Consider the following 27980-nt stretch of genomic DNA (forward strand, 5'->3'; position numbering starts at 1 on the left):
GAGTGCTTAAGAGTGCTTTGTTTGTGAAAAAACCCCAACATAATTTACCACTTTATTTACAAAATATGAATCTTATGGAATGAAAGTATAACGTGTTTGGAATGACATGAGGGTGAGTAATTAATGACAGAATTTTTGGGTGAACTAACCCTTTCAGACCGTCATGCTTCATGAAAATCCTGTATAATTTACTGACATGATTTTTTTTTTACATTTTTTTTTTACATTGTATCCATCTGTATCTTCATTTCAATCTGTTTTTCTTTACTTTTCCTACTCTAACAGTACTATTAGTCCAATGGACGACAATCTAAATAGGTTAACATTCATTTCATATTCCATTCACATTCAATTCTGAGTGAATTCTGTTTTGTGAGTCCTTCCAAACTCCACAATACAAACTGAAGACAGATCGACGTGGCAAAAAAAGAGCCTGTTGGACGATGTGCTAATATTAATAAAATCTACCAATTCTTCCCTCGTTGACAACCTGCAAAACCATTTTTTTATGGCTGATTGAAACATATAAAACTTTATTGCATTAAAGGAAAATGACTCATTTTTGCAATAGCTTTCCGAGTGCCATTTTTGCATAGCTTTCCTAGCCCCAAGCTTTTATATGATCTGGGTTATTGCCCCTCTGTGACATTTTAAACTTTATTGAACAAGACTTTTAAATCTGTGGGCAGTATATAAAAATTGAGGAATTTATTGCTTTCTCCCGTGGATGAGTTTCCCAGGCACGGGGCGTACCGGGGGCGTCAGCAGCACTGCACTTCTGTCAAGCGAGAGTCTTGCTAAACCTGACGGTCAGGTAATTCATTCATAAATTTGCGTTCTAAACACTAGGGTTTCATGGCGGATCAGACATAATGCTGTTTATTTTCATCGATTCACTGTGCTCTTGATGTCATGTAGCATTTTACTACCGTGATAATGTTTCCATGGCTACCAAGGCCATTACCGCTCAATCTGGCTGTCCTCCGTAATGGCTGAGAAAGCTATTATAAACCGTAGGCCAAACTCACTCGAAACAATCTATACCATTTGAGACAGACCTAATATCACCACTGTTTCCAAATTCGTAGGTTCCTCTTTTCAATTAGCGCTGTATTATTTAAAAAGGTGTTTTATCTCACTTGAAGTGCAGTCCTCTTTTATGTTTCTGAACTGAATTAACCACCACCCAATGAATATTAATCACATGGCTGCTTAAAATGAAGTAAGAAGTGTCTCAGATAACATTGCTATTGAATATTGGAGCTGTGCACACGGATGAAAGCCTTGGGACCAGATTGAGCGCTGAACAAAGATCAATTAAGCTGAATAAATGTGATAGAAGTTAAACAAGGAAAATGAATAATGACCTTCAGAGACGACACAAAAACCCTCATCTTTAAACATGGTGTATGTACATCTCAGACACAAGGAGGCTGAGACGCAGGGAAATATATACTCCCTAGTCTCCTGAAAGATGTTCAAATGCTGTTTTCATCACAATTAAAATGAGGTGTCCATCAGGGCCTATCTGTCTTTGTGTGGCCCCATATGTTTGGGTGCTGATACAGTGCGGATTACTCTGTTTGGGAGGCCGATAACAGGCTGTTTATAACCTTGGCACAGAGCAGAGGCTAATCTGGCTAGAGCACATTTCCCCTCAACCCCTCTGATAAAGGCTAGCTGGCTCTGACACAGGAGATGGAGAGAGAAAGAAGCACACACCTGCAGGAAAAAGCTATATCTATTTTGACCTATTCCTTGATGTATTCTTGTATTCGTGTTTTTTTTCACTCACTCGCATACTAATTCAAAATGTGTACTTTTAGAATGTACTGAAATGGAATATAAAGTGAATTTTTACATTTTAGAATGGCACCTGACATTACATTTTGCTTGTCTTATTCTTTATTCTTTGTCATCATCTGCCATAGATATCGATTTGAACTAGACATGATTTGGTTTTGTTTTTAACAGATATTAAGTGACATTTTAAGATGGTGCCATGTACAGTGGGTTTCAAAAGGCCCCAACCTTGAACTAATTTTTAGATTATTAGGATGTTGATTATTATTATTATTAGCATTAACATTTAGCATTTATTGGCTGAGCTGCACTTAAAGCCATTATAAAATACCCTATAAACACACACCTGTGACCTCATTACAATCAGTATTACTACACCTCTGCATATGTGTGTTGCTGCGCCTTTGTGTTGCTTGACAACCATTATGCTAATTGTTTGCTGAAGAACTACATTGCTGGGTGGAATAATTATTATTTATAAATAAATTATTATCATTATTTTAAACGAAACCTTAGCAGGTGTATAGTTTCATTATTTAGCTGTTCACAGCTTCTAGGGACTAATTGCTTTATTATGATCATAAACATTTTGTGTTAGATAAAAAAAATCACTATTTATATGTCAATAATAAAAGTAAATCTTGTTATAAAAATCCTAAATACTAAGGCTTTTGAATTTTTTATGCATCTTTAAATTACATTTTTAACTAAATATTTGTGCTTATACTATTAATACTCGGAAAATACTTGGAAAAAGTATTCAATTAAATGCAAAGCATCTTCCGGACCACACTGTATGTAATTTTTCATTTGCTTGTCAAACCTTTGATTTCATTCATTTATAGTTACAGTACGTAGTCACATAAACAGGTCCAAAGTGCTTCAAAGAGCCCTCTCCTGTGCTTATTTTTACTACACATCCTGTTTAGAGAAGGTCAAAGCCCAACCTTGGTAGAAGCCCATGTGAGTTTAACATAGACAGACTCAAATTAAGAAGTGCAGGTTCACAGAGCTGAGAGTGTGAGAGAGATGGAGCTCATAAAGCCCCTGAGCCAAAGCACAGTCATGCTTTGTAACCACCGCCCCCACACAGTAATGTCCCGGAGAGGCCCAGAGTCAACACTGAGACTCTGAGCGAAGGCCTGTCTGCCCATCTCTTTCTTTCTCTCTCTACTTCACCAGCCGGGAGAAAATACAGCCAGTCCCAGCCACTGAGGCAAGTATCTGAGCCTCTGGAGGCAACTCCCAACTAGGTCAGACTCATAATGTAATCCCACCATCTCTACCCTTAACCAGCTGTACATGAGGATGGAGAAGATGAAGCGAAACCTCCCACTCCCATAGCATATTTCAGCTTCTCGCCTGCAGCGCGGTTACAAAAATCCTATTTCTATATTTCCAAGTGTCGAAATCGGCATTCATTATCATGCTAATGTCTGCGCTGGCCCAGATCATACCAAGTGCCACAGTGGCACGCTTAAATCATTTTGTCAAGTTCGCTGTTTGCCGTGTGCCGGAGATGGCTCAGGTTTTGCATGCATTAAAGATGCTCTAGCTGTCTAAAATCTTGTACATGTATGTGAGACATTTACATTGTAATACAAACATTTATCCTTAAGAACCTTTAGGAGTTTCATGGGGAGATACACATTTTATATAATAGAATAGTATACCAGTATCTATATACAAGTAGAATGAAGCTCTTTTGTAATTGATATTATTTTTATTTAGACTAATTATGTGTTTTGGAAGTATTTGTTGTACAGTTTGGTGTATTCCCATCTTTAAAGCGTAGGGGACTACAGTGGGAATAAGCCTTGGCTAAATTGTGTTTAATTATCTCTGACATTTTTGTTAATTGTACAAATCAAAAATAAATAAAAAATCCTATAATAAACGCTAAAAGTCATATCAGTACCCTAGTAAAAGCTGATTTATTTTACATGGAGCAGGTCGCCTCGTGATCCATTTTTAGATCACATGACCAACTGAATACTACTGACTTTATCTCGGTAATATGCTTTTATAAATAAATAATCACTGCTATACTATTGCTTTTACATGACGCTTCATCCACGCCACTAGGTCTCAGTATAAATCCTGTATGTCATATAGGCCACTGCAACATAGACAAAAGATAACTGTGTACCTAGCTTTCACAACAAGCCTTCAATATGCAGGTGCGATGTCTTTAGAGCTACACGTCCAAAGGATGGATTGTCACGTAGCGCTTCAAAACCAGGCCCTTGCCAGATATAGGCCTGTTCTTCACGCAAACAGGCTGATGAGTAAACAACATGTGTTTCCATTTACTGTACCTGCCTGCAGCCAGAGGGGGGAAAGCCCAAAGTCGACTGTGAAAACACTCCCCGCAGGTGTGAAAATAAAAGCTGTGGCTAAAAATACAGTCAGCAGCTGGGAGTTATTTGGAATGGGCTGTGTGCAGAGGAGAGCGCGGCAGTCCAGCTGGGGAGGCAGGTGTGGATGGGCTGACCGACAGAAAGCTGCCTATTTAGTCACACTACAATCCCTCAAAGCAGATGCCGCGCAAACACGCCTAGCGTTTGCTCAATTTCCTTTTGTGTTGACTCATGCATAGCTTATTTGCAATGGGCATTTCGGTGAGGGATGGGTTGGGGAAAAAGCTTCCGAGCCAGCCGGGTGAGGAAGGAGAATGACAAATGGAGAGAGCGAAGGAGAGAGAGGGAGAATGAGGATGCTTTATGCGTTCTTAGCGCAATCGACCGGCCCCTGAGCCGAGACTCCGATTCCCCTTGACAGTTATGCACTTCACTGGTTTTCGCATTGAGGCGTTTTCAGACGAAACAGGATTCTCTCTCCTTTTTGTTTTGTTTGTATAACATGTGAAGCGCCCTGTATTGTAGCTCTATCATCACCTTTCCATTTAGCTGTAGCGTCAGACCGCAGTGTCTTTTTCGGGTCAAGCGTGGCTGCTGTCTTCCGAGACTTGCCTCTCATTTTTCATACATATCGCCTCAAGGACAGAAGGAGATGTAAAAATGACCCCCCGCTATTTTCTCTAATGAGTTCATATACAAATGACCTCCTCTCTCTACTTTAGTCTCTTGATTGACAACGGGGGTTCCCTTTGACCCACATATGCATCTGTTATGCGACCCACATAAGCCAGTAAAGATTGAGTGATTGAAGTGTTGTGAACCTTGGGGCGCGTTGGTTTTGTCCAGGCCGGCCTTTCCTCGAAGCCCGGTCCATGTTGAGCTCATTTGCATGTTCAGCCACATTCGTTTCTTAACTCGTCGAGTCTGCAGGAGTCCCCGTCTCACTGGGGAGTCAAGTGAGTAACGCTGTTAGCACTAATTAGCAAGATTAGCTGCGCCGCTAATCTCCAACCCAAAACAATCAGAACAGAAAATCCCATGCTGTGACAATTATCTTTGAATATGTGAAAAATTGGATCACATGTTTTTTCTAAGAGTTCATTCTGTTTTCTCCTCAGTGATATGAGGTCTGGGAAATTAATGAATGCTGCCTGTTTCTGAGAAAAGATTGTTTTTACTAAAGTAGATTTGGGTGTGGCAACTGATTTCATTTTAGATTGGTTTAAAACCAATTACTATGTGTGTTTCCTGTAGGCCTACTCAAGAAATATAGTCAACTAATAACTAGTCTTAAAGGGTTAGTTCACCCAAAAATGGAAATTCTGTCATTAATCACTCACCCTGATGTCCTTCCAAACCCATAAGACTTTCGTTCATCTTCAGAACACAAATGAAGATCTTCTTAAAGTTTTTTTTTTTTTGCTAACAAGCATTGGCCAATAATGAAGCCATTTTTCAAAACTCTTCATACATTACCAAGATGAATCTTGGCCAAACAGTTAATCTCACCTTCAAAACTCACTCTGACCAACAAAACACTTCATACATGTATCAAAATAAGCTCGTTCCACCATAACACTGGCAGCAATTCTCATTCAGAAAACATGCATTTCATTCATAACACACTGACCTAAAAACACTAACAACAGGGAGCATTACATAAATCATGAACTTTAATTTTTCGTTTGAATGATTTTTTTTTTTTTGCATAAATATTCATTATATGATAAGAATAAGATCTTTTACTGACTGTATTACAGCATAAAGAATGAATAAGAAATGCAGCAATTTTTTTTTCTTCTATATCTTTACATACAGTAATTTACTTGCAAAAAAGAAACATTTGTAACATCAACAACATCTATAGCATATGTGCAGTATTGGAGAGGCAGCTCTGCAGGAGGTCTTTCTGTGTGGAGTTTGTATGTTCTCTCCGTGTTGACGTTGATTTCCTCTGGGTTTCCCACACAATCCAAAGACATACAGGACAGGTGAATTGGAGACTGTAAGTTTGCCCGTAGATTTGAGTGTGAATATGAATGTGTGCGTCTCATCCTGTGATGGACCGGCCATCTGTCCAGGGTGTTTTCCTGCCTACGACCCGAGACGCTGGGAAAGATTCCAGCCTCCCCACGACCCTACACATGACAAGCGCTTTAGAAAATGGATGGAATAGATTGATGGATGGATGGATGTACAGTACTGTGAGGGTTCTAGTCCTCCCTCTCTCTGTCACTCTTCTTTCCACACCAATGTGTCTTCCTTGATCCATGTTTCCAAACAAAATCATTCTGAAGCCATCCCGATTTACCAAAAAAAAAATATTACTGTAATAGAGACTAAAAGTAGGACACCTGGGTAGGCTTTCAGCTGAAATTGCAATTAGTTGTGTTTGTAATAGTTTAATAGATAAGTAATAAGATTTTATATTTCAATATAATTCCTGCAGAAATGCATAGAGTTTGCCATCATTCTGATTTGAATGTGCTTTTATCAGTTTTGAAAGCAGTGTGTTAGCATTTTAGGAAATGTGGTTATTGAATGCATTTTGTGTGAATGCAATGAAAAATGATTCACAGTTTGGTCCGTATAGACTTCTGTTTTGCTGAATGTGTGAAGAGTTTTGAAAATGTGACTTCAGTATTGACTGATGCTTGTTAGCAATTGAAAAAAAAAAAAACTCTAAGCTTTCTGTCCCTCCATTGACAGCCCACACAACTACCACTATGATGACCCAGAAAGGTAGTAAAGACATCATAGAAGTAATCCATGTGACTCCAGTGGTTTATCCTCAATTTACTGAAGCGATGCGGGTGCTTTGTTTGTGCATCGCTTCATAAAAGCGAGTTTTAATGAATGAACGAATGTCTTACGGGTTTGGAATGACATGAGGGTGAGTGATTAATGACAGAATTTTTGGGTGAACTAACCCTTTAAGGAAGCCTTGTGTTTTTGGGGTCACCTGACCTCGATCATACACCATTTTCTTGGGGATTTCCTTATGGGATAGTTCAATCAAAAATGTTAATTCTCTAATTTACTCATTTACCCTTATGCCATCCCAGATGTATATGACTTTCTTTCTTCACATGAACACAATGGCGTGAATGTCAGCACACTGTGAAGCATGATGTAAGCCGGTTGTTAAACTTGCATGAGAACTTACGTCCCTCTGCAATTCTGCACTGCAAAATCTTTGTTTGTGTTCATCTGAAGAAAGAAATGTCATGAGGGCGAGTAAATGATAAACTAATTTTATGTTTTGGGTGGAGTTCAATGAGTTCTCTCATGTCGTTCCAAATCTGTATGACTTTCTTTCTTGAAATGTTTAAATGTTGTTGTTTTTTGTCCATACAATTAAAGTCAATGGGGTCCAATGTTGTTTGAACATGAATGGCACATAAATAAAATAATGATGTGCACAGATAAATATTAATTACACTGCAGTATTCCATAAAAACTGGAATAATCCATTTTGATTTCATGTTGACTTTAACAAACTTTATTCACAGAATCTTATATTCTTTTTTTTTTTTTCAACTTGATGCTTAACTTGCTATTGACAAGTCTTTAGTTATGTTGGAGTAAGTGAAAATTATGACTGGCAGTAACTGAAACAAACAGTCCCGTCACTGAGCACAGACCTGTATTCTCCAGGGCCTGCTGCTTACCACTCATAAAACGCTGGTCTCTAGCGGCCTGGTGTCTTGTGGATGGGAGTTGTTATGAAGTTTGATGTCTCATGTTGTTTTACTCTTACTTACTGCGCAAGGCAGCCTCAGCAAAGCCAACACACCACAGCTTGCAAATGGAACATTTCAGCGGGAGACAGACACATCACGATAACAAAATGTGTGTGGGAATAGAAAGTGTACGGCCAAATATGTTTGCAAGGTAACTTGACATTTTCCTCTGCAGATTCCAGATGAGACTTGTTACTACTTTTTAAGTAGTCGGATTCAAAAACACTACTATGCTTGCTTCCACAAGACATTTATAGTGTACGAGGAAACTGTTAACCAGAAAAAAAAAACCCCAGCTTATAGGCTGTAGTCCAATTAGAGATGGTGCTTGTGTCAGTATTGGCAAGCTCTCTCATTTTTCTTGTTTACATAAGACGTGTCAAGTCCGGTACACAGTGTGAGATCTCCTCTCTGACTTGGACTTGGAGTGAGATCACGTTAGCAATGTGTTATTGAAGTAACAGGTTGACATACAACCGTTAAACCGGACTTGAACCTGCCCTCCGTTACCGCTATATGTACCTTGGGGTCATTTAAGATCCAATTTCTTCGCCGGAATCGGGTCCAAGCGTGTGTGCTAATAGACTTTTCTCGCCTTCTACCAGTGCTCTAATTTACACCTCAACAGCAAACGATCTGTGGGCCAATCCTGCAGAGACATGCAGACCATTTGTTTAAAATGCTTCACTAGGATGGTCTCACATAGTGCAGTTTACAAGATTCTCTTGATAATTAAAAGATGAGTTCATCCAAAAAAAGAGTGTTTACATAATTTAATCACCCTAGTGAAAAATAAATATGCTAAAATATATTTGGAATACATTTATGTTATGCTAAGTACACTACACACTTTATATACATACCCTGCAGTTGTACTTTTAGTATACTAAATTGGTATACTTTAAGTTTGCTAAATTGGAACAACTATTTATCCGGAAATAGTGCTGAGGTCCAACTAAAGATGGACTTAAAGGCAGGGTAGGTAGGATTTATTAAAAATTAAAGATCCAAATTTGTTAAAACTTTCTATATATATCAATACATAATTAAAATGTAAGAACTCTGAAAAAAAGAGTATAAAAATCAAGTGACTCTAGACCGTTTAATCTGTATTAAACACAGCTCATTATTTCGATTCGGGACGAATCAAAGGATTGGCTTAGGCGACTGTCACTCTCTCGCAACCATGGCAACCACCCTTTTGCCACACAGCACCTGCCCACTTGCGCGCGACCGTTTGATTTGAGGAGTGCGAGAGGCACGGAACCTGATCACACCTCCGTCCAGTAGATGGCGGTAATGCACTATGTTTGCAAGCTGCCAATAAAATCTATCGAAGAAGAAGAAGAAGGCACTGAACCTAGGAATACCAAAACAATGGCAGAGAAAGAGCAATCTAAATTTACAGTACCGGCATATGCAGTTAGTGAAGGCAAACCAGGCAAAAAAATGCCCCTTCCCCTCCGCTTGTCTCAGGTAAATAATGCGTCCTCTAGCTCAGCGGTCGGAGTCGCGCGTTCATGTGTTTTGGGGGCGTGGCTTTGGAAGAAGCACAGAAATGAGGGGGTGGAGTGAATGGAAATAATGAGATGTCTTTAAAACAGTCGTGAGAGGTCTACAGACACTCGATTTTGATACTTTCTTTTTCAGAGTACTTACATTTTAATTATGTATTGATATGTACATAAAGTTTAAACAAATTTGAAAAATAAAATTTTTAGACCATTTCTACCTACCCTGCCTTTAAGTATATTTGATTGTGCTAAAGTGGAACTATTGCAAGTATACTTTAGGTACACTTTAAATATTTTGCATTTAAATACTGATATTATACAGTGATCATACTATCCTTACTATTAGTGATATTAAAACATATTTTAGGCTTAATATTAATTAATTAATATTAAGAAATATTAAGAAAATAAAGAAGTACTCCAAATAAAGTTAAATTATAATTTTTATATCAGTAAGTCTCAAGCGATATGTCAGTAAATATGTCAATGGATTTGTAGTATACTTAGTATGAAATAAAGGTATTTTAAATGCATTTTGGTATTGTTTTTTTCACTAGGGCACCCTTCAAAGCTGTTGGTTTTTATGTGCAACACAAATGAAGAGATTTTGACAGTTGACAAACAACATATTGATTCCTATAAAACAAAAAATTGGTGGTGGTTGAGGAGATTCCCCCTTCCATATGTAAAGCGCTTTGAGTTCCCAGAAAAGCGCTATATAAATGTAAATGTAATGAATTACAACAATAATAAAGAAGAGGAATTTAATGACTAAATAATTAGTCATAATTATTTATTTACTAGATGATTTCAATACTAAATCATTTTAAAACAATTATTGCAAACGGCTGATTAAAAGTGACAGTGAAGACATAATGTTACAGAGGATTTCTAATTCAAATAAATGCTGTTCTTTTGATTTTGACTTTCTATTTGTCAAAGAATCCTGAAAAAATTGATGTATCATGGTTTCCACAAAAATATTAAGCAGCACAACTGTTTTCATCATTAATAAATCATCATAAATGTTTCTTGAGCAGAAAATCAGCATATTAGTATGATTCCTGAAGGATCATGTAACACCGAAGACTGGAGTAGCCTAATGCAGCAATATTACTGTTTTTTGATCAAATAAATGCAGCCTCGGTGAGTACAAGAGAGTTCTTTTAAAAACATTAAAACATATTACCGACCCCCAACTTTTGAACGGTAATGTGTTTGATTCATTAAAATGGTTCCCAACGCTATTCTCAAATCTATGGATCAGAAGATTCTGAATTTAGCTCACGTCATAAGGACTCTTTTATGCTTCTTTATTGTGCCCACCAGACACAGCAGAAACACTGAATTTTGGGGAGTTGTGATTGGATGTGGAACATTGGTATGAACGTTGGTGCAGTGTTGACACATGGCATGCTTGTGAATATGTTCTGGAGACGAGTGCTTATCTGCCGGATGTTGTGCCAGAGTTGGAGCTGTTGGATATGTACGCAGTGTAAAGCTTTGTGGTTTAGTGGGCGGCTGGGAAGGCACATGGAGGCATAGGCTGCCTGCGGGTGTGGCAAATAGCCTAATCCCAATTTAATCTGCTCACACTCTGTGTAAATAACTGATTAGAGTGACACACACATGCCAAGCATCCACAGCCCACAGCACTTTCATTTCTCTGTTTGAGTGTTTAGTTTATTGGTGCATCACTTAAGCACTATTGGGATGAGATTAGCTTTCTAAACAATGTTTGAGTTACAATTATTAAGGTAGGATGTCTATGATTCTGTGTACTGATTTGACAGGATTGGGATCTCCAGCTTTATTAAAATGGGAGTATGTGAGCGTTAAGGAAGGTCATGTGCTCTGGATACATCCATCACAAAACCCACTGAAAGAAACAAGACTTGTATGGGACATTGACAAATCTGATTGTGCTAAAATATTAGACATGTTCTCTTTGTATTCCTGTTGGTTTTTAATGGTTTTAAAAAACGTCCAACTTTTGTGTCATGTGGTGCAACCATCAAGTAAACAGCAGTGTTATTGTTATTTACATACTATTATAGTATTTATTTCCTTTTAATTTAGTTTGTTTTAGTAATTTAGCTTTACTATTTAGCTTTAATTAATTTTTATTAAATTTTTAGCAATTATAGTGATTCAACTGCAACTTTGTCAAATTAATTTTTGTTTATTTATTTTTATTTTATTTTTGTCTTTTTTTCAATCAATGATTGAATGTGTATGTATGTGTGTGTATATATATATATATATATATATATATATAGTTTAACAACCAACAAAAAATACACTTTTCCTTACACTTTTAATACATGTGAGTGTACACATCTTAATCATTATTTTTCAGATATTTTAAAAAAAAAAACGATAAAATACAAATAAAAAAATGTATTTTTGTACTTCATTTCATATTGCAATTATTACATTTTTGGGAGTAGTCGCACCAGATGACATTTACAACCTTGCATTTTACTAACCTTGTCTTGTCAAACAAAGGTCAAATTATCTGATATTTTCTGACTTATTCACCCTGACACATAGTCATGAGGGTCTGCAGGGGTCCTTTCTATTATATAATTTCCTGTTTTTTGTTCTGCATATTTCTGCAACAAGAAAATTTGCTTTAGTTTTCAGTATTCAACAAAGGTCAAAATAAATGAGTAGAATTGTTACTAAATAAATAAATAAATAATGCGCCACAATCACAGACTGGACGAGATCAGATTTCTCAGAGGATGTCTGATTCAAAAACCATTGTGTAAATTACTCTGTAATTTTAGCTGTGTAAAGAAAAACAACAACAACAACTTTGTTGATATGGACTGGATTAAAACCACAAAGTACATCTGTAAAAATCAGTGAAAACTAGTCTTATGTGAATAGGGCTGTATTTGATAAACACTCTCATGCTTGCATATATCCATAGAGGGATTGAAATGACTCGGGATCGCACAGAGATGGATTTATCTGATGAGGACGGCTGTTATCTCTGAGAACCCGGTGTCATATGTGAGATGCAGACATCCATGTTGCAGAGAAGCCAGACACCACAGGCAATTGTCTGTGTGTCTGCGAGTGGCCATATGTTGCACGTCCTTGTGTCATAGCTTAAGGGAGATGCTCCCCTAGAGATGAGAGGTTATTGTAGTTTGAAATGAATCCCTCATTCCTCCCCCTTCCCATCATGCTCCATCCCCCTTAGCTTCACTCACTCAGTCATTCTCATGGGATCGAGAGCGAAAAACACAGGAGTCTTGATCAAACAGGTAGCCGCCACCAAATGCTGTCAGATGGCTTCGGTTTCGCCCCCGGTCCTCTAAAAAAAAAAGTAAAAAAATAAATAAAAATAGAAAACAGACCGCTTCGGTTGCCGAGCCCCTTTCATCTGCCTCCAGATGTGGTTTAATTTACTGCGACTTGGCTAATTATGGTAATTAAGGATTAATTACTGTTAATTACTTTCGCATAAACTCATCACCAGTCAAAGAGCGAAGCCTTATGAAATGTGCCACGCGTGCAAATACACACCACGGGGACCTCGGCGAGTGTGCGGGGGCTCCCTTTACATGCTGTCGCTCATATAGAGACCCTTTTTAGGGCCATAACAGAGCGAGGTTACTGCTCTCACACATTCACCTCTGCTCTTAACCCCAACTGCACAGATGAACATCAAAGTACAGTCATCCTCAGTCCGGCTACGTTGTTATTTTTAAAGACAAATCGCTCACTTGAAGTTGCTTTTTTGGTAATATTTAGATTTAAAAATAAGAATAGTTCAACCCAAAATGAAACATCTGTCATTATTCACTTATGTTTTTAGAAACCTTTTAGACTTTCTTTCATTCATGAAAAACTAATGGAGATGTTATGAAGAATGTCCACAATGCTCTTTTCCATACAATGAAAATGAATGGTCACCTTGACTGTCATGCAAGATTTTCAAGTTACATTTTCAGGATAAAATTTCTGTCTGTTCCTCTTAGGGCTGCAAAATAAAAATAAAAATTGAAATCACAATATAGCTTAGTAGAATTATCAAATCTCAAAGGCTGCAATTTAATTAAATAAATATATGCCCTGCGGGTTTCCAAGTAAAATGCGGCACTGTGTTTATTTACCTGCATTTATTTGCCGGAAAACCACTACAATAAAAGCTTGATGGTTCAATGTTTGAAAATACAGTAAGAGATAAATGCAGTAGTATTCAATTATATCATTTAATCATGATAAAAATTCATATTGTTCATATTGAATGGGTCAAAAACAGTGGGAATATGGCCTATGAAGACTCAAGTGGAAATTTTGTGGAAGATTTTTAAAACTTTGTTCACTTTATGGTTACTTAAAAAAGGTTGGAATTGGTTCTTGCAGCCATAGAAGGGTGGTTTGCACTCCAAAAAAGTCCTCCAAGCAAAACGTAATTTTTATTGTCTATGCAAGTGTACTCCCCTACAAAAACATCCCACTATTTCTAGCATGATTGACTATTTACATGCATAGATTTTCAAGAAAATTACAGATTTTCCCCTATCGCAATATAGGGTATCTCGCTGAAAAATGTACGTTTTTTCTAATCTCGTGCATTCCCAGTTCCTCTCATAAAGAAGGCGGGGACACGAAAAACGGACACGTCACATGGGCTACTTTTATGTCGCTTTTATGGTGCTATTTTGTCATCTCTGGTCCCCATCCGCTTTCATTGTAAGGAAAAGAGCAGCATAAACATTCTTCAAAACATCTCCTTTTGTGCTCTACGGAAGAAAGTCATACTACTTTAGAACAAAATAAGATGGATTGTGAGAACATTACAATCCCTTCAAAGCTATATTCGCTGCTTTATGTGTGTCAGCCTTCAAGTATAACTCTGCAGGTATTTATTCGAGGAGAAAGATGACTTGATTTCCTTGGTGGTTGATTGTTACAGAGAAATTCCTCTCTAACATGCAATCCTCATAAAGAAAGCAATATACAGAGAACTGGCGGATTCCCCAAGGAGCAGAGATTAAGTCATACGCACCTCTCCCTTTAGTAAACAGGCACCACACGCATGCAAGGGATGACAGAGAGGAAACCATTCCGCTCCAGCTCGATTAGATTAGCAAAATTCACTGGGAGAGGAGGAGGGGGAGAGAGACAAGCGTGCATAATTAATTCTGACTTTGATCACTGTCGCTGTCTTTCAAAGGGATCATTTCCCATCTCCAGCTCTTTAAGAGACAGACATTATAGAGTAACTCTGTAAACTCAATACGTGTCTGTTAGAAGCCAATACGAAGTGTCAAAGTGGGTTATTGACAAACAGCCAAAAGCTGTGTGAACTTTGTGTTTTTAGTAAGTTCAGATGTTATGTATGGTTTGTATGTCATACAACGTGAACTAAATGAGCCGTTCTCATGCATTCTTGTCTCTGTGATCTGTCCTGGCAACATACCCAAGCGAAAGATATCTAATTTAGCCCAAAGGCTATCAAAACTCAGCTAGCTTAATGCACCAAGCTGAAGTCTGATTAGATCGTTTCTGAGGCACCTTAAAAGACAGGACTTTGATAGCCCGAGGACACTTTGCGTCGCCTGTTTTGAATAACAAATTCTTTTAATGAAGGTCTTTAAGTAGAAGTGCGTAGCTCTAAATTGTCTTGTGGTGTGCACCAGACTGCCTGGTGGAGGCTTGCTAATGCTAATCACGGTTATTAGCTGTAGCTTGGGGGCCAGTGGTGTCCCAGCTCTCCGCTTTCCTCCCAACCCGTCTCGCTGACCATCGTCCGCAGGGAAGGGGGAAGGGGGGGCAAGAGAGGGAACAACGGGAGCCACCAAAGCTGCGTAATGTAACGCCTGTCATCTCAGCTCCCACCAGCTGTCATCACGGCAATGTACTCCAGTTCATTTTTTTAATTGACACCGTACTTTACCATTCCATTTCAGTTCTTTCCCCCGCCTTCTCTGCATCTTCAGTGTTTATTCTGTCACCCTCTGATTCCTTGAGCCTTTCTGTCATTATTTTGGAGAGTCCACCTATAAGACGTCAATGCTGACTTAAACGAATAACTCTTTGTTGTAACTCTTAACCAAAACGCAAGTAAATGTTGCATACAGGACCAGCAAAACAATTTTATTTGTGTTTGTGGGATGAGATTTTCAGCATGTGACAGTAACACAGAATGAAATAGATTGGCAAAACATAGTCCGAATCCCTACATCACAAACAAAGAGTGAAGAAAAGAGCTGTGCTGAATGACTGTGGATGTTATTATTATGCTGCCTGTACATTGATAGTGTCTCTCTCTATCGCTCTCTGTCTCTCTCACTGTATTCAGGCTGTGTAATGAATGACGGCAATGTTACATTAGCATGCGGCTGTCCCTCTTTTGGTCTCACAGACGGGTTGGTGACAGGCCCACCATGACACAGACAAGAAAGAGAAAGTCAGAAATAGAGAAAATCTGAACAGATGGTCCATGAGATTTATAACGTTTTGATGCTTTGCACACTATTAAGTAAGGAATAATTGACAATGGGTCATTTAATTATTAGAGAAATAATACACACCAGAGGTGGTAATGCGGTCACGGCACAAAGTGGTTGTTTGTTTATTTTACCATGGGTTAGTTTCCACCAATATACCAAAGCAACAGTTATTGTATATACAATAAATGTTGGTATCTTGATGTACATAGGCCTATATAAGGTTGTGCAATTGATTTTTTTTATTTCGGCTTCCAACAATTATGAAAACAAGATAATCGAGGTAAAACGATTGTTGTGCAGCATTCCGTCCAGCACACAGCCAAAACTTAACATCCAAATCAGCCAAATAAGTGAGTGTTGTAAAAGGCAATCTACTGTTGCTAAACTGCGGGACATGTTTGATATTTGTGTTATTAAGGCGAGACACTACAGGTGAATAGGGTAAAATTTTAAAATAATAGATATCACCATGAAACTTCCTCAGTTCATTACTTACACAAGTTCATAAAAAAAATGTTTTTGAAATTTTTATGTTTAATTATGCAAATTAGGTATTATCTCATTAAATATGTGCAATTTTGCATATTTTTTCAGTAGATATATCTGAAAATATGATAAAGCCAGAAGCAAAATTATTTTTTCATTTTGATTACACACAAGATGAAAAAAGATGTTCAGAGGGATTTCAGGATATATGCTTTCATTAACTAGGAAATCAAAATATACTGTCCATAGCCTTAAAATATCAATTTTCACCTTTTTTTTTTTACTTAAAATGTCACATAAATCAGGCCAGGAATGATTTATTAACAAATCCCTCTGAACAGATCTTCAGAATACTGCTAAGTGTATAACTGGAAAGTTTGGTGTACATAGGCTGAGATGTTTCTACTGGAGAATGACAAAAAAACGCAAAAAAATAATTTTGAGAAAACGGCAGTTAAAGATTTAATAGTTCTAAATGAGATTTCGTCGTTAGCTTTAAATCCCCCTTTGGACATTCACGATTGGTTACTAATAGAAAGGAAATGCCCATATTTGGTTTACATAGCGTTGTGCATGAGACTCAGAGCTTTACAACGATCCCGGACATGACAGACTTCAGTGAACAGACGGAGCTCGGCATGTCGCGTTGGAATACTAACTTCCTGGTAAATTCGGGAGAAACTTACTGCCGCAAGTAAACAAAATGTAATAAAATAAACATCGTAATGTATATTTTCAGCATTTTCTTTATAGCAGCTTGAAAGAATACATATTGAAGGAGTAAACTCGGCCAAAATCTCAAAACTGACTACTGCATGAAAAATCGATGTTTTTGCCTGCCGTGTCTCCCCTTAAAAGCACATTAAGCCGCAAAAGAGACACCGTTCCTCAGGCCGCTTTTTGTGTGTAAGCAAATGGGCTTTGGGTACACGGCTAAACGCATGCACACAAAAATGTGTGCTGTTTGGAGAGTATTCACGTAAAAACACAGTGTCTTAAGTAAATGTATACAGCAGAGGAAAGAAAACGCGTGTGTGTAACAGTATATTGGATCTGTGCATTAACTCTTAAAGTGACAGCAGCCCAATAAACCTGCTGAAGTCTGTAATTACTGGTAATCAAACAACAAATGACAGGAAGATCTTGTCTGAATAGCTTAAGTAGCTTTAATAAGGATTAATCTATATTTAATGTGTACAGTAAGACTATGCAGTGTTATTTTACATTTGATTATTCAATTTGTTGTTGAAGGCTATTATTTATCTGAATACCACTGTTAGTACTGTTAGTGTCTTCCTGAAAAAATTCCTGAACAAACACTGTTTATTTAATTAGTTTTTTCGTTGTGTTGTGTTAATAAGTGTTAATTTAATTTAAGTGTTGTGTTAATAATCGTGTTAAATAATCGGGATTTCAATATTGACCAAAAATAATCGTAATCATAATTTTTGCCATAACCGAGCAACCACAGGCCTATATATATTTTTAACCATTGTGATCATAGTTTACAACAGCCATTGTACAGAGCTCAATGGTAAGGATTTGTATTTGCCTTGCCAAAATTTTCACTGGCCCCACCACAAAAAAAGTAACAACAATAACTATGGATGCAAACTTTATCAGTGCGCATTTTGATATCAGACAATATTAGGTTTTGGTAAATTATCAATCTAGTTAGGCCGATTTGCTAGATAAACAAAAATATGTTGTAGTTTTAGTACTACATCATTTAAAAAAATATATAATGCATAATAATTTAAATTTATTTATGCATTTTAGGAAAACAAAACTAATATTTAATTGACCATAACATTACAATTATTATTATTGGCTGTCGATATTGGCCAATATATATGTGTGTGTGTGTGTGTGTGTGTACATCCCTGTTAGTAACTGAAGTATTTAGGCAAAAATTAGGGTTACAGTGGTACATTTTTTGTAAGGATATGTCATAACACTTGCCTTATAATATTAAATTGTTAAAATGCATGAGAGATATGTTAGAAGGTTTACCTTTATATATATTTTTTTAACGGTTTATTCTAACCAAGGCGTGTGTGAAGCACTAGTAAAGTGTTGTGTAGTGAGGTGTTTTAGATGCTTGTTGGCTGACTGCATGAGTCTGCTTGGAGATCTCAGGTCTCACATTACCGTATTGACTGCATCTGGAGAGGCTCCAGGGCCCAGTGCTGGCTGCCAGTGCCAGTCCAGGAAGGCAAACTTTCATCATCCTTGTCAGGGCCATCACAAGCGCCTTGTTTGACCATACATCTTCCTAATTGTGACAGAATACTTCAACATCATTAATTAAACATGCTTTCATTTAAGACGCTCACAGGGAGTTGAGGCCAGGGAGGGGGCTGGGCAGTACGAAAACACAGCAGCGCCGGGGCGGCTTGTTTGCATTTTTTAGTTTTTCCTTTCTTTTTTTGTTTTGACTGGCTGGCTTTGTGGTCGTGTCTCTGTCTAGTTTTTTTATGGGATCGTGGTTGTGTTCATGTAAACACCAAATGACAAAATGAAGTGGTTTGTAAGAGGCTTTCACAACAAGATTCAATGCATCAGAATGTTCCCCTGTCATCAGTATATTATGTATCTTGTGTGTGTGTACATTCGTTCCGGGGCAATTAACACAATGTAATGTCATTGATAGGGCCTCCTCCATCCACAGATTAATTATAGATGAGTACAGAGAGAGGTGGGAATTGTCTCCTGTCACCATTCAATTAAAACATGCCAGAGAGGGACGATTGCTTAATCTCTGGCTTTACATAGTCAGGCTAGACACATCGCTGTAATCTCGCTCAGAAACACATAAACGTTGCTCCACAGACTATGACTGGTTATATCTTCTAGTAGAACGAATTAAATGAATTTGCTATGTAAAATAATACATTTACACTAGAAATTAAGATGCGTTAAATTGATCAAAAGTGACAGTAAAAGATTTCTATTTAAAATATATTCTGGTCTTTCAATACATCAAAGAATCCTGAAAAAATATGGTTTTCCGCCCAAATATTAAGCAGCACAACTGTTTTCATCTTTGATAATAATAAGAAATGTTTCCTTAGCATTAAATCAGCATATTTAATAAATATGCCTTATTGCTTTTTTAGATGGTAGTACAGCTTTTAGCAACGCTGAACATTTAAGCAAAATTGTTCAGACGTTCTTCTCCGAGGTTTTACAGAGAACTAAAGAGCCACGAGTCTGCTGTGTGCCATATGTCTGTCTTTCTGAAACAAAATCAGGCCAAATCCTCCTGTCTCAACAGTAATCCATTCCACTCTTTGACTCCCAACTTAATTCCCTGAAGTTGATACCAGCCTTGGTTTAGACATTGAAAAGATAAACCCCCTGACTAAACCTAGCTCGAAGCCCCTGACTGCGCAAACGCCTCGTTTCGCCTAAACGAAACACTTTTTATTGCTCCAAAGGAGGATTACAATACTGTTCAACCTCGTGATCGAGCATACATTTGAAAAAGATTACAATTTCACAAACATGAGGAAGATGTGAGTTTTGTCAGGATTATCACAGGGAACACCAGACCCGCTTGGCCTTGTTGTAGAAGTGAGGAGAGTGAAATTAGGTCTTGTTATCAGGTGCGTGGGTTCTAGATGTGAAAAGGGAAACGACTGCTTGGAGGGTGAAAAGTCTCCAAAAGTGAAATCGTCCATTAGAGACTTCTAAAAACTGCTGAAGTTCATGATGCTAAATAACACGTGTGAAAAAGAAAGAGAGAAAACGAGAGAGAGAAAGATAGGGTAAGATGGGGTAACATGTCCCTCCCACCTTTAATTTTCTTCTCAACATGTCAGTAAATTTCATCTGAACACATTAATTAAATGGTTATGCTCTTATTTATTTTGGCATGTCATCAGAAAGTTAACATTTTTGTTGTTTTTTGAGGATTAATATCTTTTTGTCACTGGTGAATTTAAAAAAAATACAAAAAAAATGTTTTTTTGGGGGACAAGCATTTAGATCGATATCGTTGTAATACTTTGATTGATTGATTGATTGATTGATTGATTGATTGATTGATTGATTTATTTATTTATTTATTTATTTATTTATTTATTTATTTATTTATTTATTTATTTATTGATTGATTGATTGATTGATTGATTGATTGATTGATTGATTGATTGATTGATTGATTGATTGATTGATTGATTGATTGATTGATTGATTGATTGATTGATATTTGGAGCCTCAGAAATATGATAAATGGCAGAAGATCACCATGGCTAGTGTAGTTGTTACTATGATTAGTCATTTATGATTAGTTATTTTTTTAATCTTTTGTACTTTTTTTCTTCTTTTCACCCAAATTAAATAAACTATATATATATATATATATATATATATATATATATATATATATATATATATATATATATATATATTACAATTCATCCTATTCTGTACATACACAGTTCTGTAATTTACAGGAATGACTGTCAACCGCTTTCTACGACCGAATTAACTCCCGAAAAATCCAGGTAGTGACAACCGCATTTACAAAAATTATACACAGTGTAAGGAACCAAACTGATCAACTAGTTGTTAATGACGTAGTTTAATGTGCATTAGAAATGTTATTTCTCTTTATGTGCAGTGCAAGAAATCACAGGGAAAGCGATACGAGCCTTGACTCATTTGTTTTGCCAGATCTATCTAGAAAAACAACGATAAAGCCCACAATAAACCGAAATAAATCCAAATGTTTTATGCTGAAAATAAGACCCCATACCCGCTTACTTTAATAACTCCATAAACTCAATAGCCGACATTGACGGTACTTTATGGCTTTCTGTGTGTTCACTGTTATATGGTAGGGGGGGCGCTATTACGCAACTTCTGAAAAAGTACTGAATCTCTTGATCAAAAAACAGGTGAAGAAGAAGCAGAAACAAGCGATATCTAAAATAATGTGATCATCAACATTAAACAGCATAATAAATCAAAACTGCCTAAAGTTACTGAATGTAATGTCGACCCAGGACGAGCTATAGGACTGTGAAACTTTGGGGGTGTTGATGGACTCGATCTACTCCATCTATGTTTTGATCATCGTTCTGAATCCGATCCAGACGTAGTCTTTAACAAAAACGTGATTTTTTCAAAATGTTGCTTTTTTTTATGAAACTTACCCACATTCAAGTGTTGATAAAAAAGAATGCATTAAGCTAGAATGAAATGTTTTTTGTCATTGTTTTTTGATTAATTTTTTTAAACAAGAGTGTCTGTTCTTTCTTTTGATATATTGTATATTCAGATATTCATACAACAAGTCTTTTTGGGGGCCATGAACATTTTGTGAAAATGATCAAAAATGCTGGTGGTGGCTGGCAACCAAAAAAAAAAAAAAAAAGAAGTCCGAAAACGCTTATAATGAGTGGACATGGCAACAAGAGATCGCTCTGTGAAGCAGCCTTTCTAAGTATAAGCAAAACACGACGCCTCCATCGACTGTGCTGTGGTGTGGTTAAAATTGCTGAACATAATAAGTCTTTTGTCGCTGTAATATTTCTTTGGTCAGAATAGCGGATACCAAACACTCGAGACGGCAGAACATCAGCGTGCACGTAGCTGTAGTTCTTAAGGGGGTCGTCTTACTCCATCTTCCCCTACAGAGAGAGAAAGAAAGAGAGAATGATCTGCTCCTCAGAAAACTGCTAATGTTTGTCTGCGGGTGGTTGAGTTCAGCTCAGTTCACATCAGCAGCGCATTGGGCACGGACCACACACACACACACACACACACACACGCACTGGGCCGGCAGCATTACGGCCTAATCGATTGCCATGCCATTACTGAATCAAAATAAATAAAGTGCATTGCATCGGTTTGGGGTAATTAAGCAACAGCAAAGTGAATTGTATGATTATCCGCATTCATTGTATTTATTTAATATATTTCATGCATTTAATTGTGCACTGGAGGATATGGTTGGAATGAATAAATCATTATTTGCCTCATTAGATTTCCTCTCCAGATGAACGTTGCACACTTCTGGGCCTGGGTTTCTTTAGTCGATGCCATACACCAGTCACGTTCCACTGTTGCTGTCTTTTTCTATTATAAAGGCATAAAAGACTTGCTCTTTCTCTCTGGTTTTGAGCTATTGATATACGCTTGTGTTTTTTTATTCGCTGTGAAATAGTTGGGTGGGCAGACAGTTGAGACGAGCCTGAAATTGGACAGACATGGTTATTTGAAAAGCAGAGCAAGATCGGTTGAAAACAGGCTGAAGAGTTGAAGCGAAGAGTTCAAGAAAAATAATCACTTAAAGAAACACATACTGTAAAAGTGCCGCTGAAGGACACGCTAAAGAAGCAGGATGTTTGCTGTTCTGCCAGCGTTCTCTGGAGAAATCTGACCTCGCTCAACCCGTGCCCTGACCTCTTGACCTTTGACGGCCCCTGACATTTGCAGTGGGAGTGAGCTGATTGGAAGAGGCTGGGCTGATTGGGTTTGGGTTGTGGAAACAGATCACCCTCCGCTGTCATCTTCAGAATGATGTCACAGCAACAGACATTGGTTGTTTGTGCAGGTTTGCTCTGGGTTCGGGCCAAATTCCAAACTTGGAGCACTTTCCTCGGACAGCACGCCAAATACTATATATGAAGTGTGAACTCGTGAATACATAGAAAAACAATGCTTGATGCAAAAAAAACAAACAAATCATATAATTCTATATAGTTGGACTAGTGTATACTTTTAAAAAGGAGGGGAAATGCTTCCTATATCTTTTGTTTTGAATGTTATAGGCTGTATTTACACACAATCTCTTTATTTTTTTTATAATTTTTTCAAAGGCTGTATGTATTTGATCAAAAATACAGTAAAAACTAGGGATGCACGATATATTGGCCACTATATCGGTATCGGCCGATATACTGTATGTTCATTTTTAATGTTTTCGCTATCTGCCTGATAAGAAAATTTGGTCGATATATAAAATAAATAATGGATTATTTCCTTCAGCTGAAACACCTCAGGTGCACACTGTTTGCCATGATGGTAGATTGATGATATACTGTAGGCTACATAAATTTGTAATGAGAACATTATAATTGTGTGCTTGGGACATGGCTTTTAATGGTGAGACTTTTGTTTTTGTAATCGGGCTCTCAAAAATTATATAAAAATTTGGATTTAGATTTATCGACCAATATATTGATTATCAGCTTTAAAATATAAAGCGTTATCGGTTATCGGTATTGGCCAAAATTTTCAGTAAAAAAAAGTGTAATATTGTGTAACTTTAAAAATATTGTTTCTACATTGTAGAAACTGCTAGATTTTTTTTTCAGGATTCTTTGATGAATAGAAAGTTCAAAAGAACAGCAAATTGAAATCTTTTGTGACATTATAACTGCCTTTACCGTAATATATATATATATATATATATATATATATATATATATATATATATATATATTGTTATATATATTGTTATATATATTGTTATATTATGTATATATAAATTAGATTTGAAGAAAAATCAAATAAGCAATTGCTTAGAATAAGCAATGTTGATACTGTTTGGTCACCACTTGACGTCCACTGTTACTGTAACCAAGACAGAACTGTTGCTTTATATAAGGAGTATTGGTTTTATTTACATTTAACATTGTTTACCGCTGTAGATCTTTATCGTGAAGCTGTTCTTCTTGCAAAATGTGTGGATGGTTGTTTGTGAGATTATTTGTAAATCAGGATTTGTGTGCTGTCTCAGGTTGCTCTTTGTTGAATCAATGGCTGGTGCAGGTTCTGTCTGCTGTCGGTCTGCCGTCCCTGAACAGAACAGAAGGAGAGACATCTAGTGGCACACAAAGATACAACAGTTTATCATAGTCAAATATCACCGCACAAACACAGCAAAAACTCCTATGAGAGTCCTCATAAAATCATATTTTCTTAGTTTAGGAATAACCAGACCCACACAGAATCTTAAACATCCTCCACTCTTTGCATGTTTGTTTCTTGCTAATTTGATCATACTTTCTGCTACCAATAAGAGTGTCTTACTCCTAGCTCTGTGTAGCATATTTTACCAAATACTTTTTTACCATATTTGACATTTAAATCAGGTGATTAAGGTCTTTGGAGTAATTGGAGCCGCACTGGAGTTAAATGTTGTACTAATGTAGATGTTCGTTCACTGTTCAGTACCTTTGTAACACAGCCAATATAAACAGTGATACTGTACGTGTATCACTAAAATCAGAGCGATTCAAAGAGTAGAGATTCATTGTATATTGACTTAAGTTGGAAAAAGGAAAGATTTCCAGAGAACTTGACAGTTATATGAAAATAAAGAAAAATGCAGCAGTGTGGTGGGTAATAATCTTAGTAATAATTTAGTATAATGCTTTAAATAATAATCATTTAATGCTTTTACTCCTCACTGGGTAAATATCACAAGATCAAGAACCAAAAATGAGCTGTGATATAATCATTTATTCTAAATTATAGTGCAAATCAATGAAATGATGGTTTTATTATCTCATGCCCTGCCAAGATCAGTGTATAGTTCCACTTTTTTTTTTATCACAAAGAAGAGAGCAATTAAAATGAAGGCCGTATATCATTTCTCAAGCTCCATGAAAGCTCATAAGGAGACAATGAGATGTTATTATGTTGATTTTATTGCAGACATTTACTTTAACTTGACCTTTATGGAGATCACTCATATTAAAGTTTTTCACAATTGCTAAGACACTAAACCCCATTCTCTTAACCAAGACCTAAACGCATTTGTCGAATAAATCATTATTTCCATAAAACTTAAACATGGTTTAATGTGGAAAAAGTCCTCAGGCTGGACCGAACATGAAGACATAATGCTGAGGCACAATGAATCTCTCATTAACATTGATTTTGCAGTTGCACAACATTGTAGAGTGTACTGTAACATGCTTTTCATTTAGAGTTTTCTTTGACCTTTTGGCCGTTTGCATTTCAACTACTGTATTTTCACAGTATGCAAGTGCTGAACATATACAGACATTCAATAGTTTACAATATTCAATACAATGCTATACTTGCAGTACATACAGTATACAATTTATTCACCTTAGTTGGAATTACTATACTTTTTTACGTAATTGCAGATTTTGTTTACTGTATATTGTATACTTAGTTTCTTGAACCTCATGCTCTGGATGCTGTGTTATGTAGTGTCTATTGAATGGCCTGTAGTGTTACTATATATACACTGGTGTGTATATGATCTGAAAGCATTGTTTGATTTTGCCAGAAGTTTGTTGTGTTTAAAACAGGTGAAGGTTTCAAGAAATGTGTCTTAGCAATTTTTTGAAAAATTGAAAAACTGTATACATTACATATTTATGTGCTTCTCATTTTTGAGTCAAGTCAAGTCACCTTTATTTATATAGCGCTTTTTAAAATACAGATTGTTTCAAACTAGCTTTACAGTGATAACAGGAAAATACTGCAACAAAGTTTGTTTTGGCTGTACAGCAGCTCTAAAAGAAAGTAGTGTCATTGTCCAGCTTAAGTAAGTTCAGCGTTGATTCATTTCCATTGTAAAAATCATTAGTTATTAATTTAGTACATTTATCTAAACAGCAGCTCTGGAGAAAACTGTAATGTCATCGTCCAGCTCAGTTCAATTCTCATCCAATGGTGTCAGTGCAGGCAGATCAATAATATTAAGATCTCCTTGTGTTGTATTGAGAAATTGCAAATCTTAGCTTAACTAAGTTAATCAGAAATGACCTCTACATGGTCATAAACAGTATAATATATCAGAAGATTTTCTAGTAAGAGGCTTTCAGGATTTCTTTGATGACAACTTAAGGCTGTTTTTAGCAGTTGAGCCCACAAAAATGACTCAAGTTTGTATCCTCTCTTTCGTTCTTTGACAGTACTCAGTATCCGTGGAGCTCAGGAGGAGGAGCCACCAGATGCTCAACTCATGCGATTGGACAACATGCTGTTAGCCGAGGGCGTGTCCGGTCCCGAGAAAGGAGGCGGGTCGGCTGCAGCTGCCGCCGCCGCCGCTGCGACAGGTGGTTCCGGGTCCGATAACTCGGCCGAACACTCAGACTACCGGGCCAAGCTGACCCAGATCCGTCAGATCTACCACACAGAATTGGAGAAGTATGAGCAGGTGAGAGAACAGAGTCTGGAGTAAAACAAAGTCTCCTAGATCTGACCTATGTAAATTCAAATGTTTCAAAAACAAAATGCTGTAGGCCTTTGCACACCCCAAAAAAAGAAAAGAAAACACACACATACTCTTCTCAGGATAGGATATTTGTCCAGGAGAGCAGCTCCTGTAGTTATGATCCTGATCCTTGTGCCGCCCTTCTGTGCATGTTCAGGCGTGTAATGAGTTCACAACCCATGTGATGAACCTGCTGAGGGAGCAGTCTCGCACTCGGCCCATCTCCCCCAAAGAGATCGAGCGCATGGTGAACATCATCCATCGCAAATTCAGCTCCATCCAGATGCAGCTCAAGCAGAGCACCTGCGAGGCGGTCATGATCCTGCGCTCCCGCTTCCTCGACGCCAGGTCTGTATGAGTGTATACGTGTGTTTGTGGGTGGAAGTATCTCATTCATTTTATGAGAAATAAAATAGCACAATTTTATGAGTATCTCGCGCAGCAGGTTCAAATGTGACGGACTTTCTAAACACTAGCTTTGAATCAAGCTGGCTTTGCTCTTTCTCATTCTCTCTTTCTCCTTCTCGCTTTCTCTCTCTCTTTCTTTCTGTTCTGTCATTTCCCATAAGACGAAAAAGGAGAAACTTCAATAAGCAGGCCACAGAGATCCTGAACGAATACTTCTACTCCCACCTAAGCAACCCGTACCCCAGCGAGGAGGCCAAGGAGGAGCTGGCAAAGAAATGCTCCATTACAGTCTCACAGGTGAGACCCCCCCAACCTTCACCTCATACAGTGACACAGAATACATTGAATGCTTAGACATTTGTAGTACAAAGAAACTTAAGAGCTCTCAACTAACATTAAAGTTGAATTCTGGTTTAACCATTAATTCTTGTTTTCTCAGGTTTCCAACTGGTTTGGAAATAAGAGAATCAGATACAAGAAAAATATTGGAAAATTCCAAGAAGAAGCCAACATGTACGCTGCCAGAACCGCCGCTACCGCAACCAACGTCTCCACCCACGGCAGCCAAGCCAACTCGCCTTCCACACCAAATTCAGCTGGTGAGTATTGCACACACAAGTCCACACACAAACAACAGATGTGCTTGTTTTTCATTGGTCTTCAACAGGTTTTTAGAATGTGGTGCAGAAATGACAACTTTAATGTCACCAACTGGCAAAAAAGAAGTTCTGAATAGTCCACAATTGCCTACCTTCAATACACTTCCTTTACTATAGCGTTGCCATAATGCCTCTCTAAAGGAGATCCAAATCCTTCCCTTCTTTATCTACATCAGCAGCTTGACCTGCAGCACAGCTCATACAAAACTCTCGCTTTTCAATACCAAAAATTCATCTTCTACTAATCTCTGTTTACTATTTCTCTACTTTTTTTTTTCTTTCATTTTGCCTAAAATGATATTTTGCTTTATCTGGATTCTG

At 37.3% G+C, this 27980-nt stretch overlaps 1 protein-coding gene across 4 annotated transcripts in view; it reads left to right on the top strand.

Annotated features, from left to right (window-relative positions):
* The window catches only part of pbx1a (pre-B-cell leukemia homeobox 1a), a 125732-nt gene that overhangs the window by 91319 nt on the left and 6433 nt on the right, over positions 1–27980 (top strand). For all 4 annotated transcript variants that reach the window (XM_084410568.1, XM_084410570.1, XM_084410569.1 and 1 more), the window contains 4 exons: positions 26291–26535; positions 26750–26940; positions 27162–27297; positions 27440–27599. In XM_084410568.1, the coding sequence (XP_084266694.1) occupies positions 26291–26535; positions 26750–26940; positions 27162–27297; positions 27440–27599 (732 nt within the window). The remainder of the gene's footprint in view (positions 1–26290; positions 26536–26749; positions 26941–27161; positions 27298–27439; positions 27600–27980) is intronic.

The sequence above is a fragment of the Rutilus rutilus genome, assembly GCF_951802725.1.
Source record: "Rutilus rutilus genome assembly, chromosome: 6".
NCBI classification, from domain to species: Eukaryota; Metazoa; Chordata; class Actinopteri; order Cypriniformes; family Leuciscidae; genus Rutilus; species Rutilus rutilus.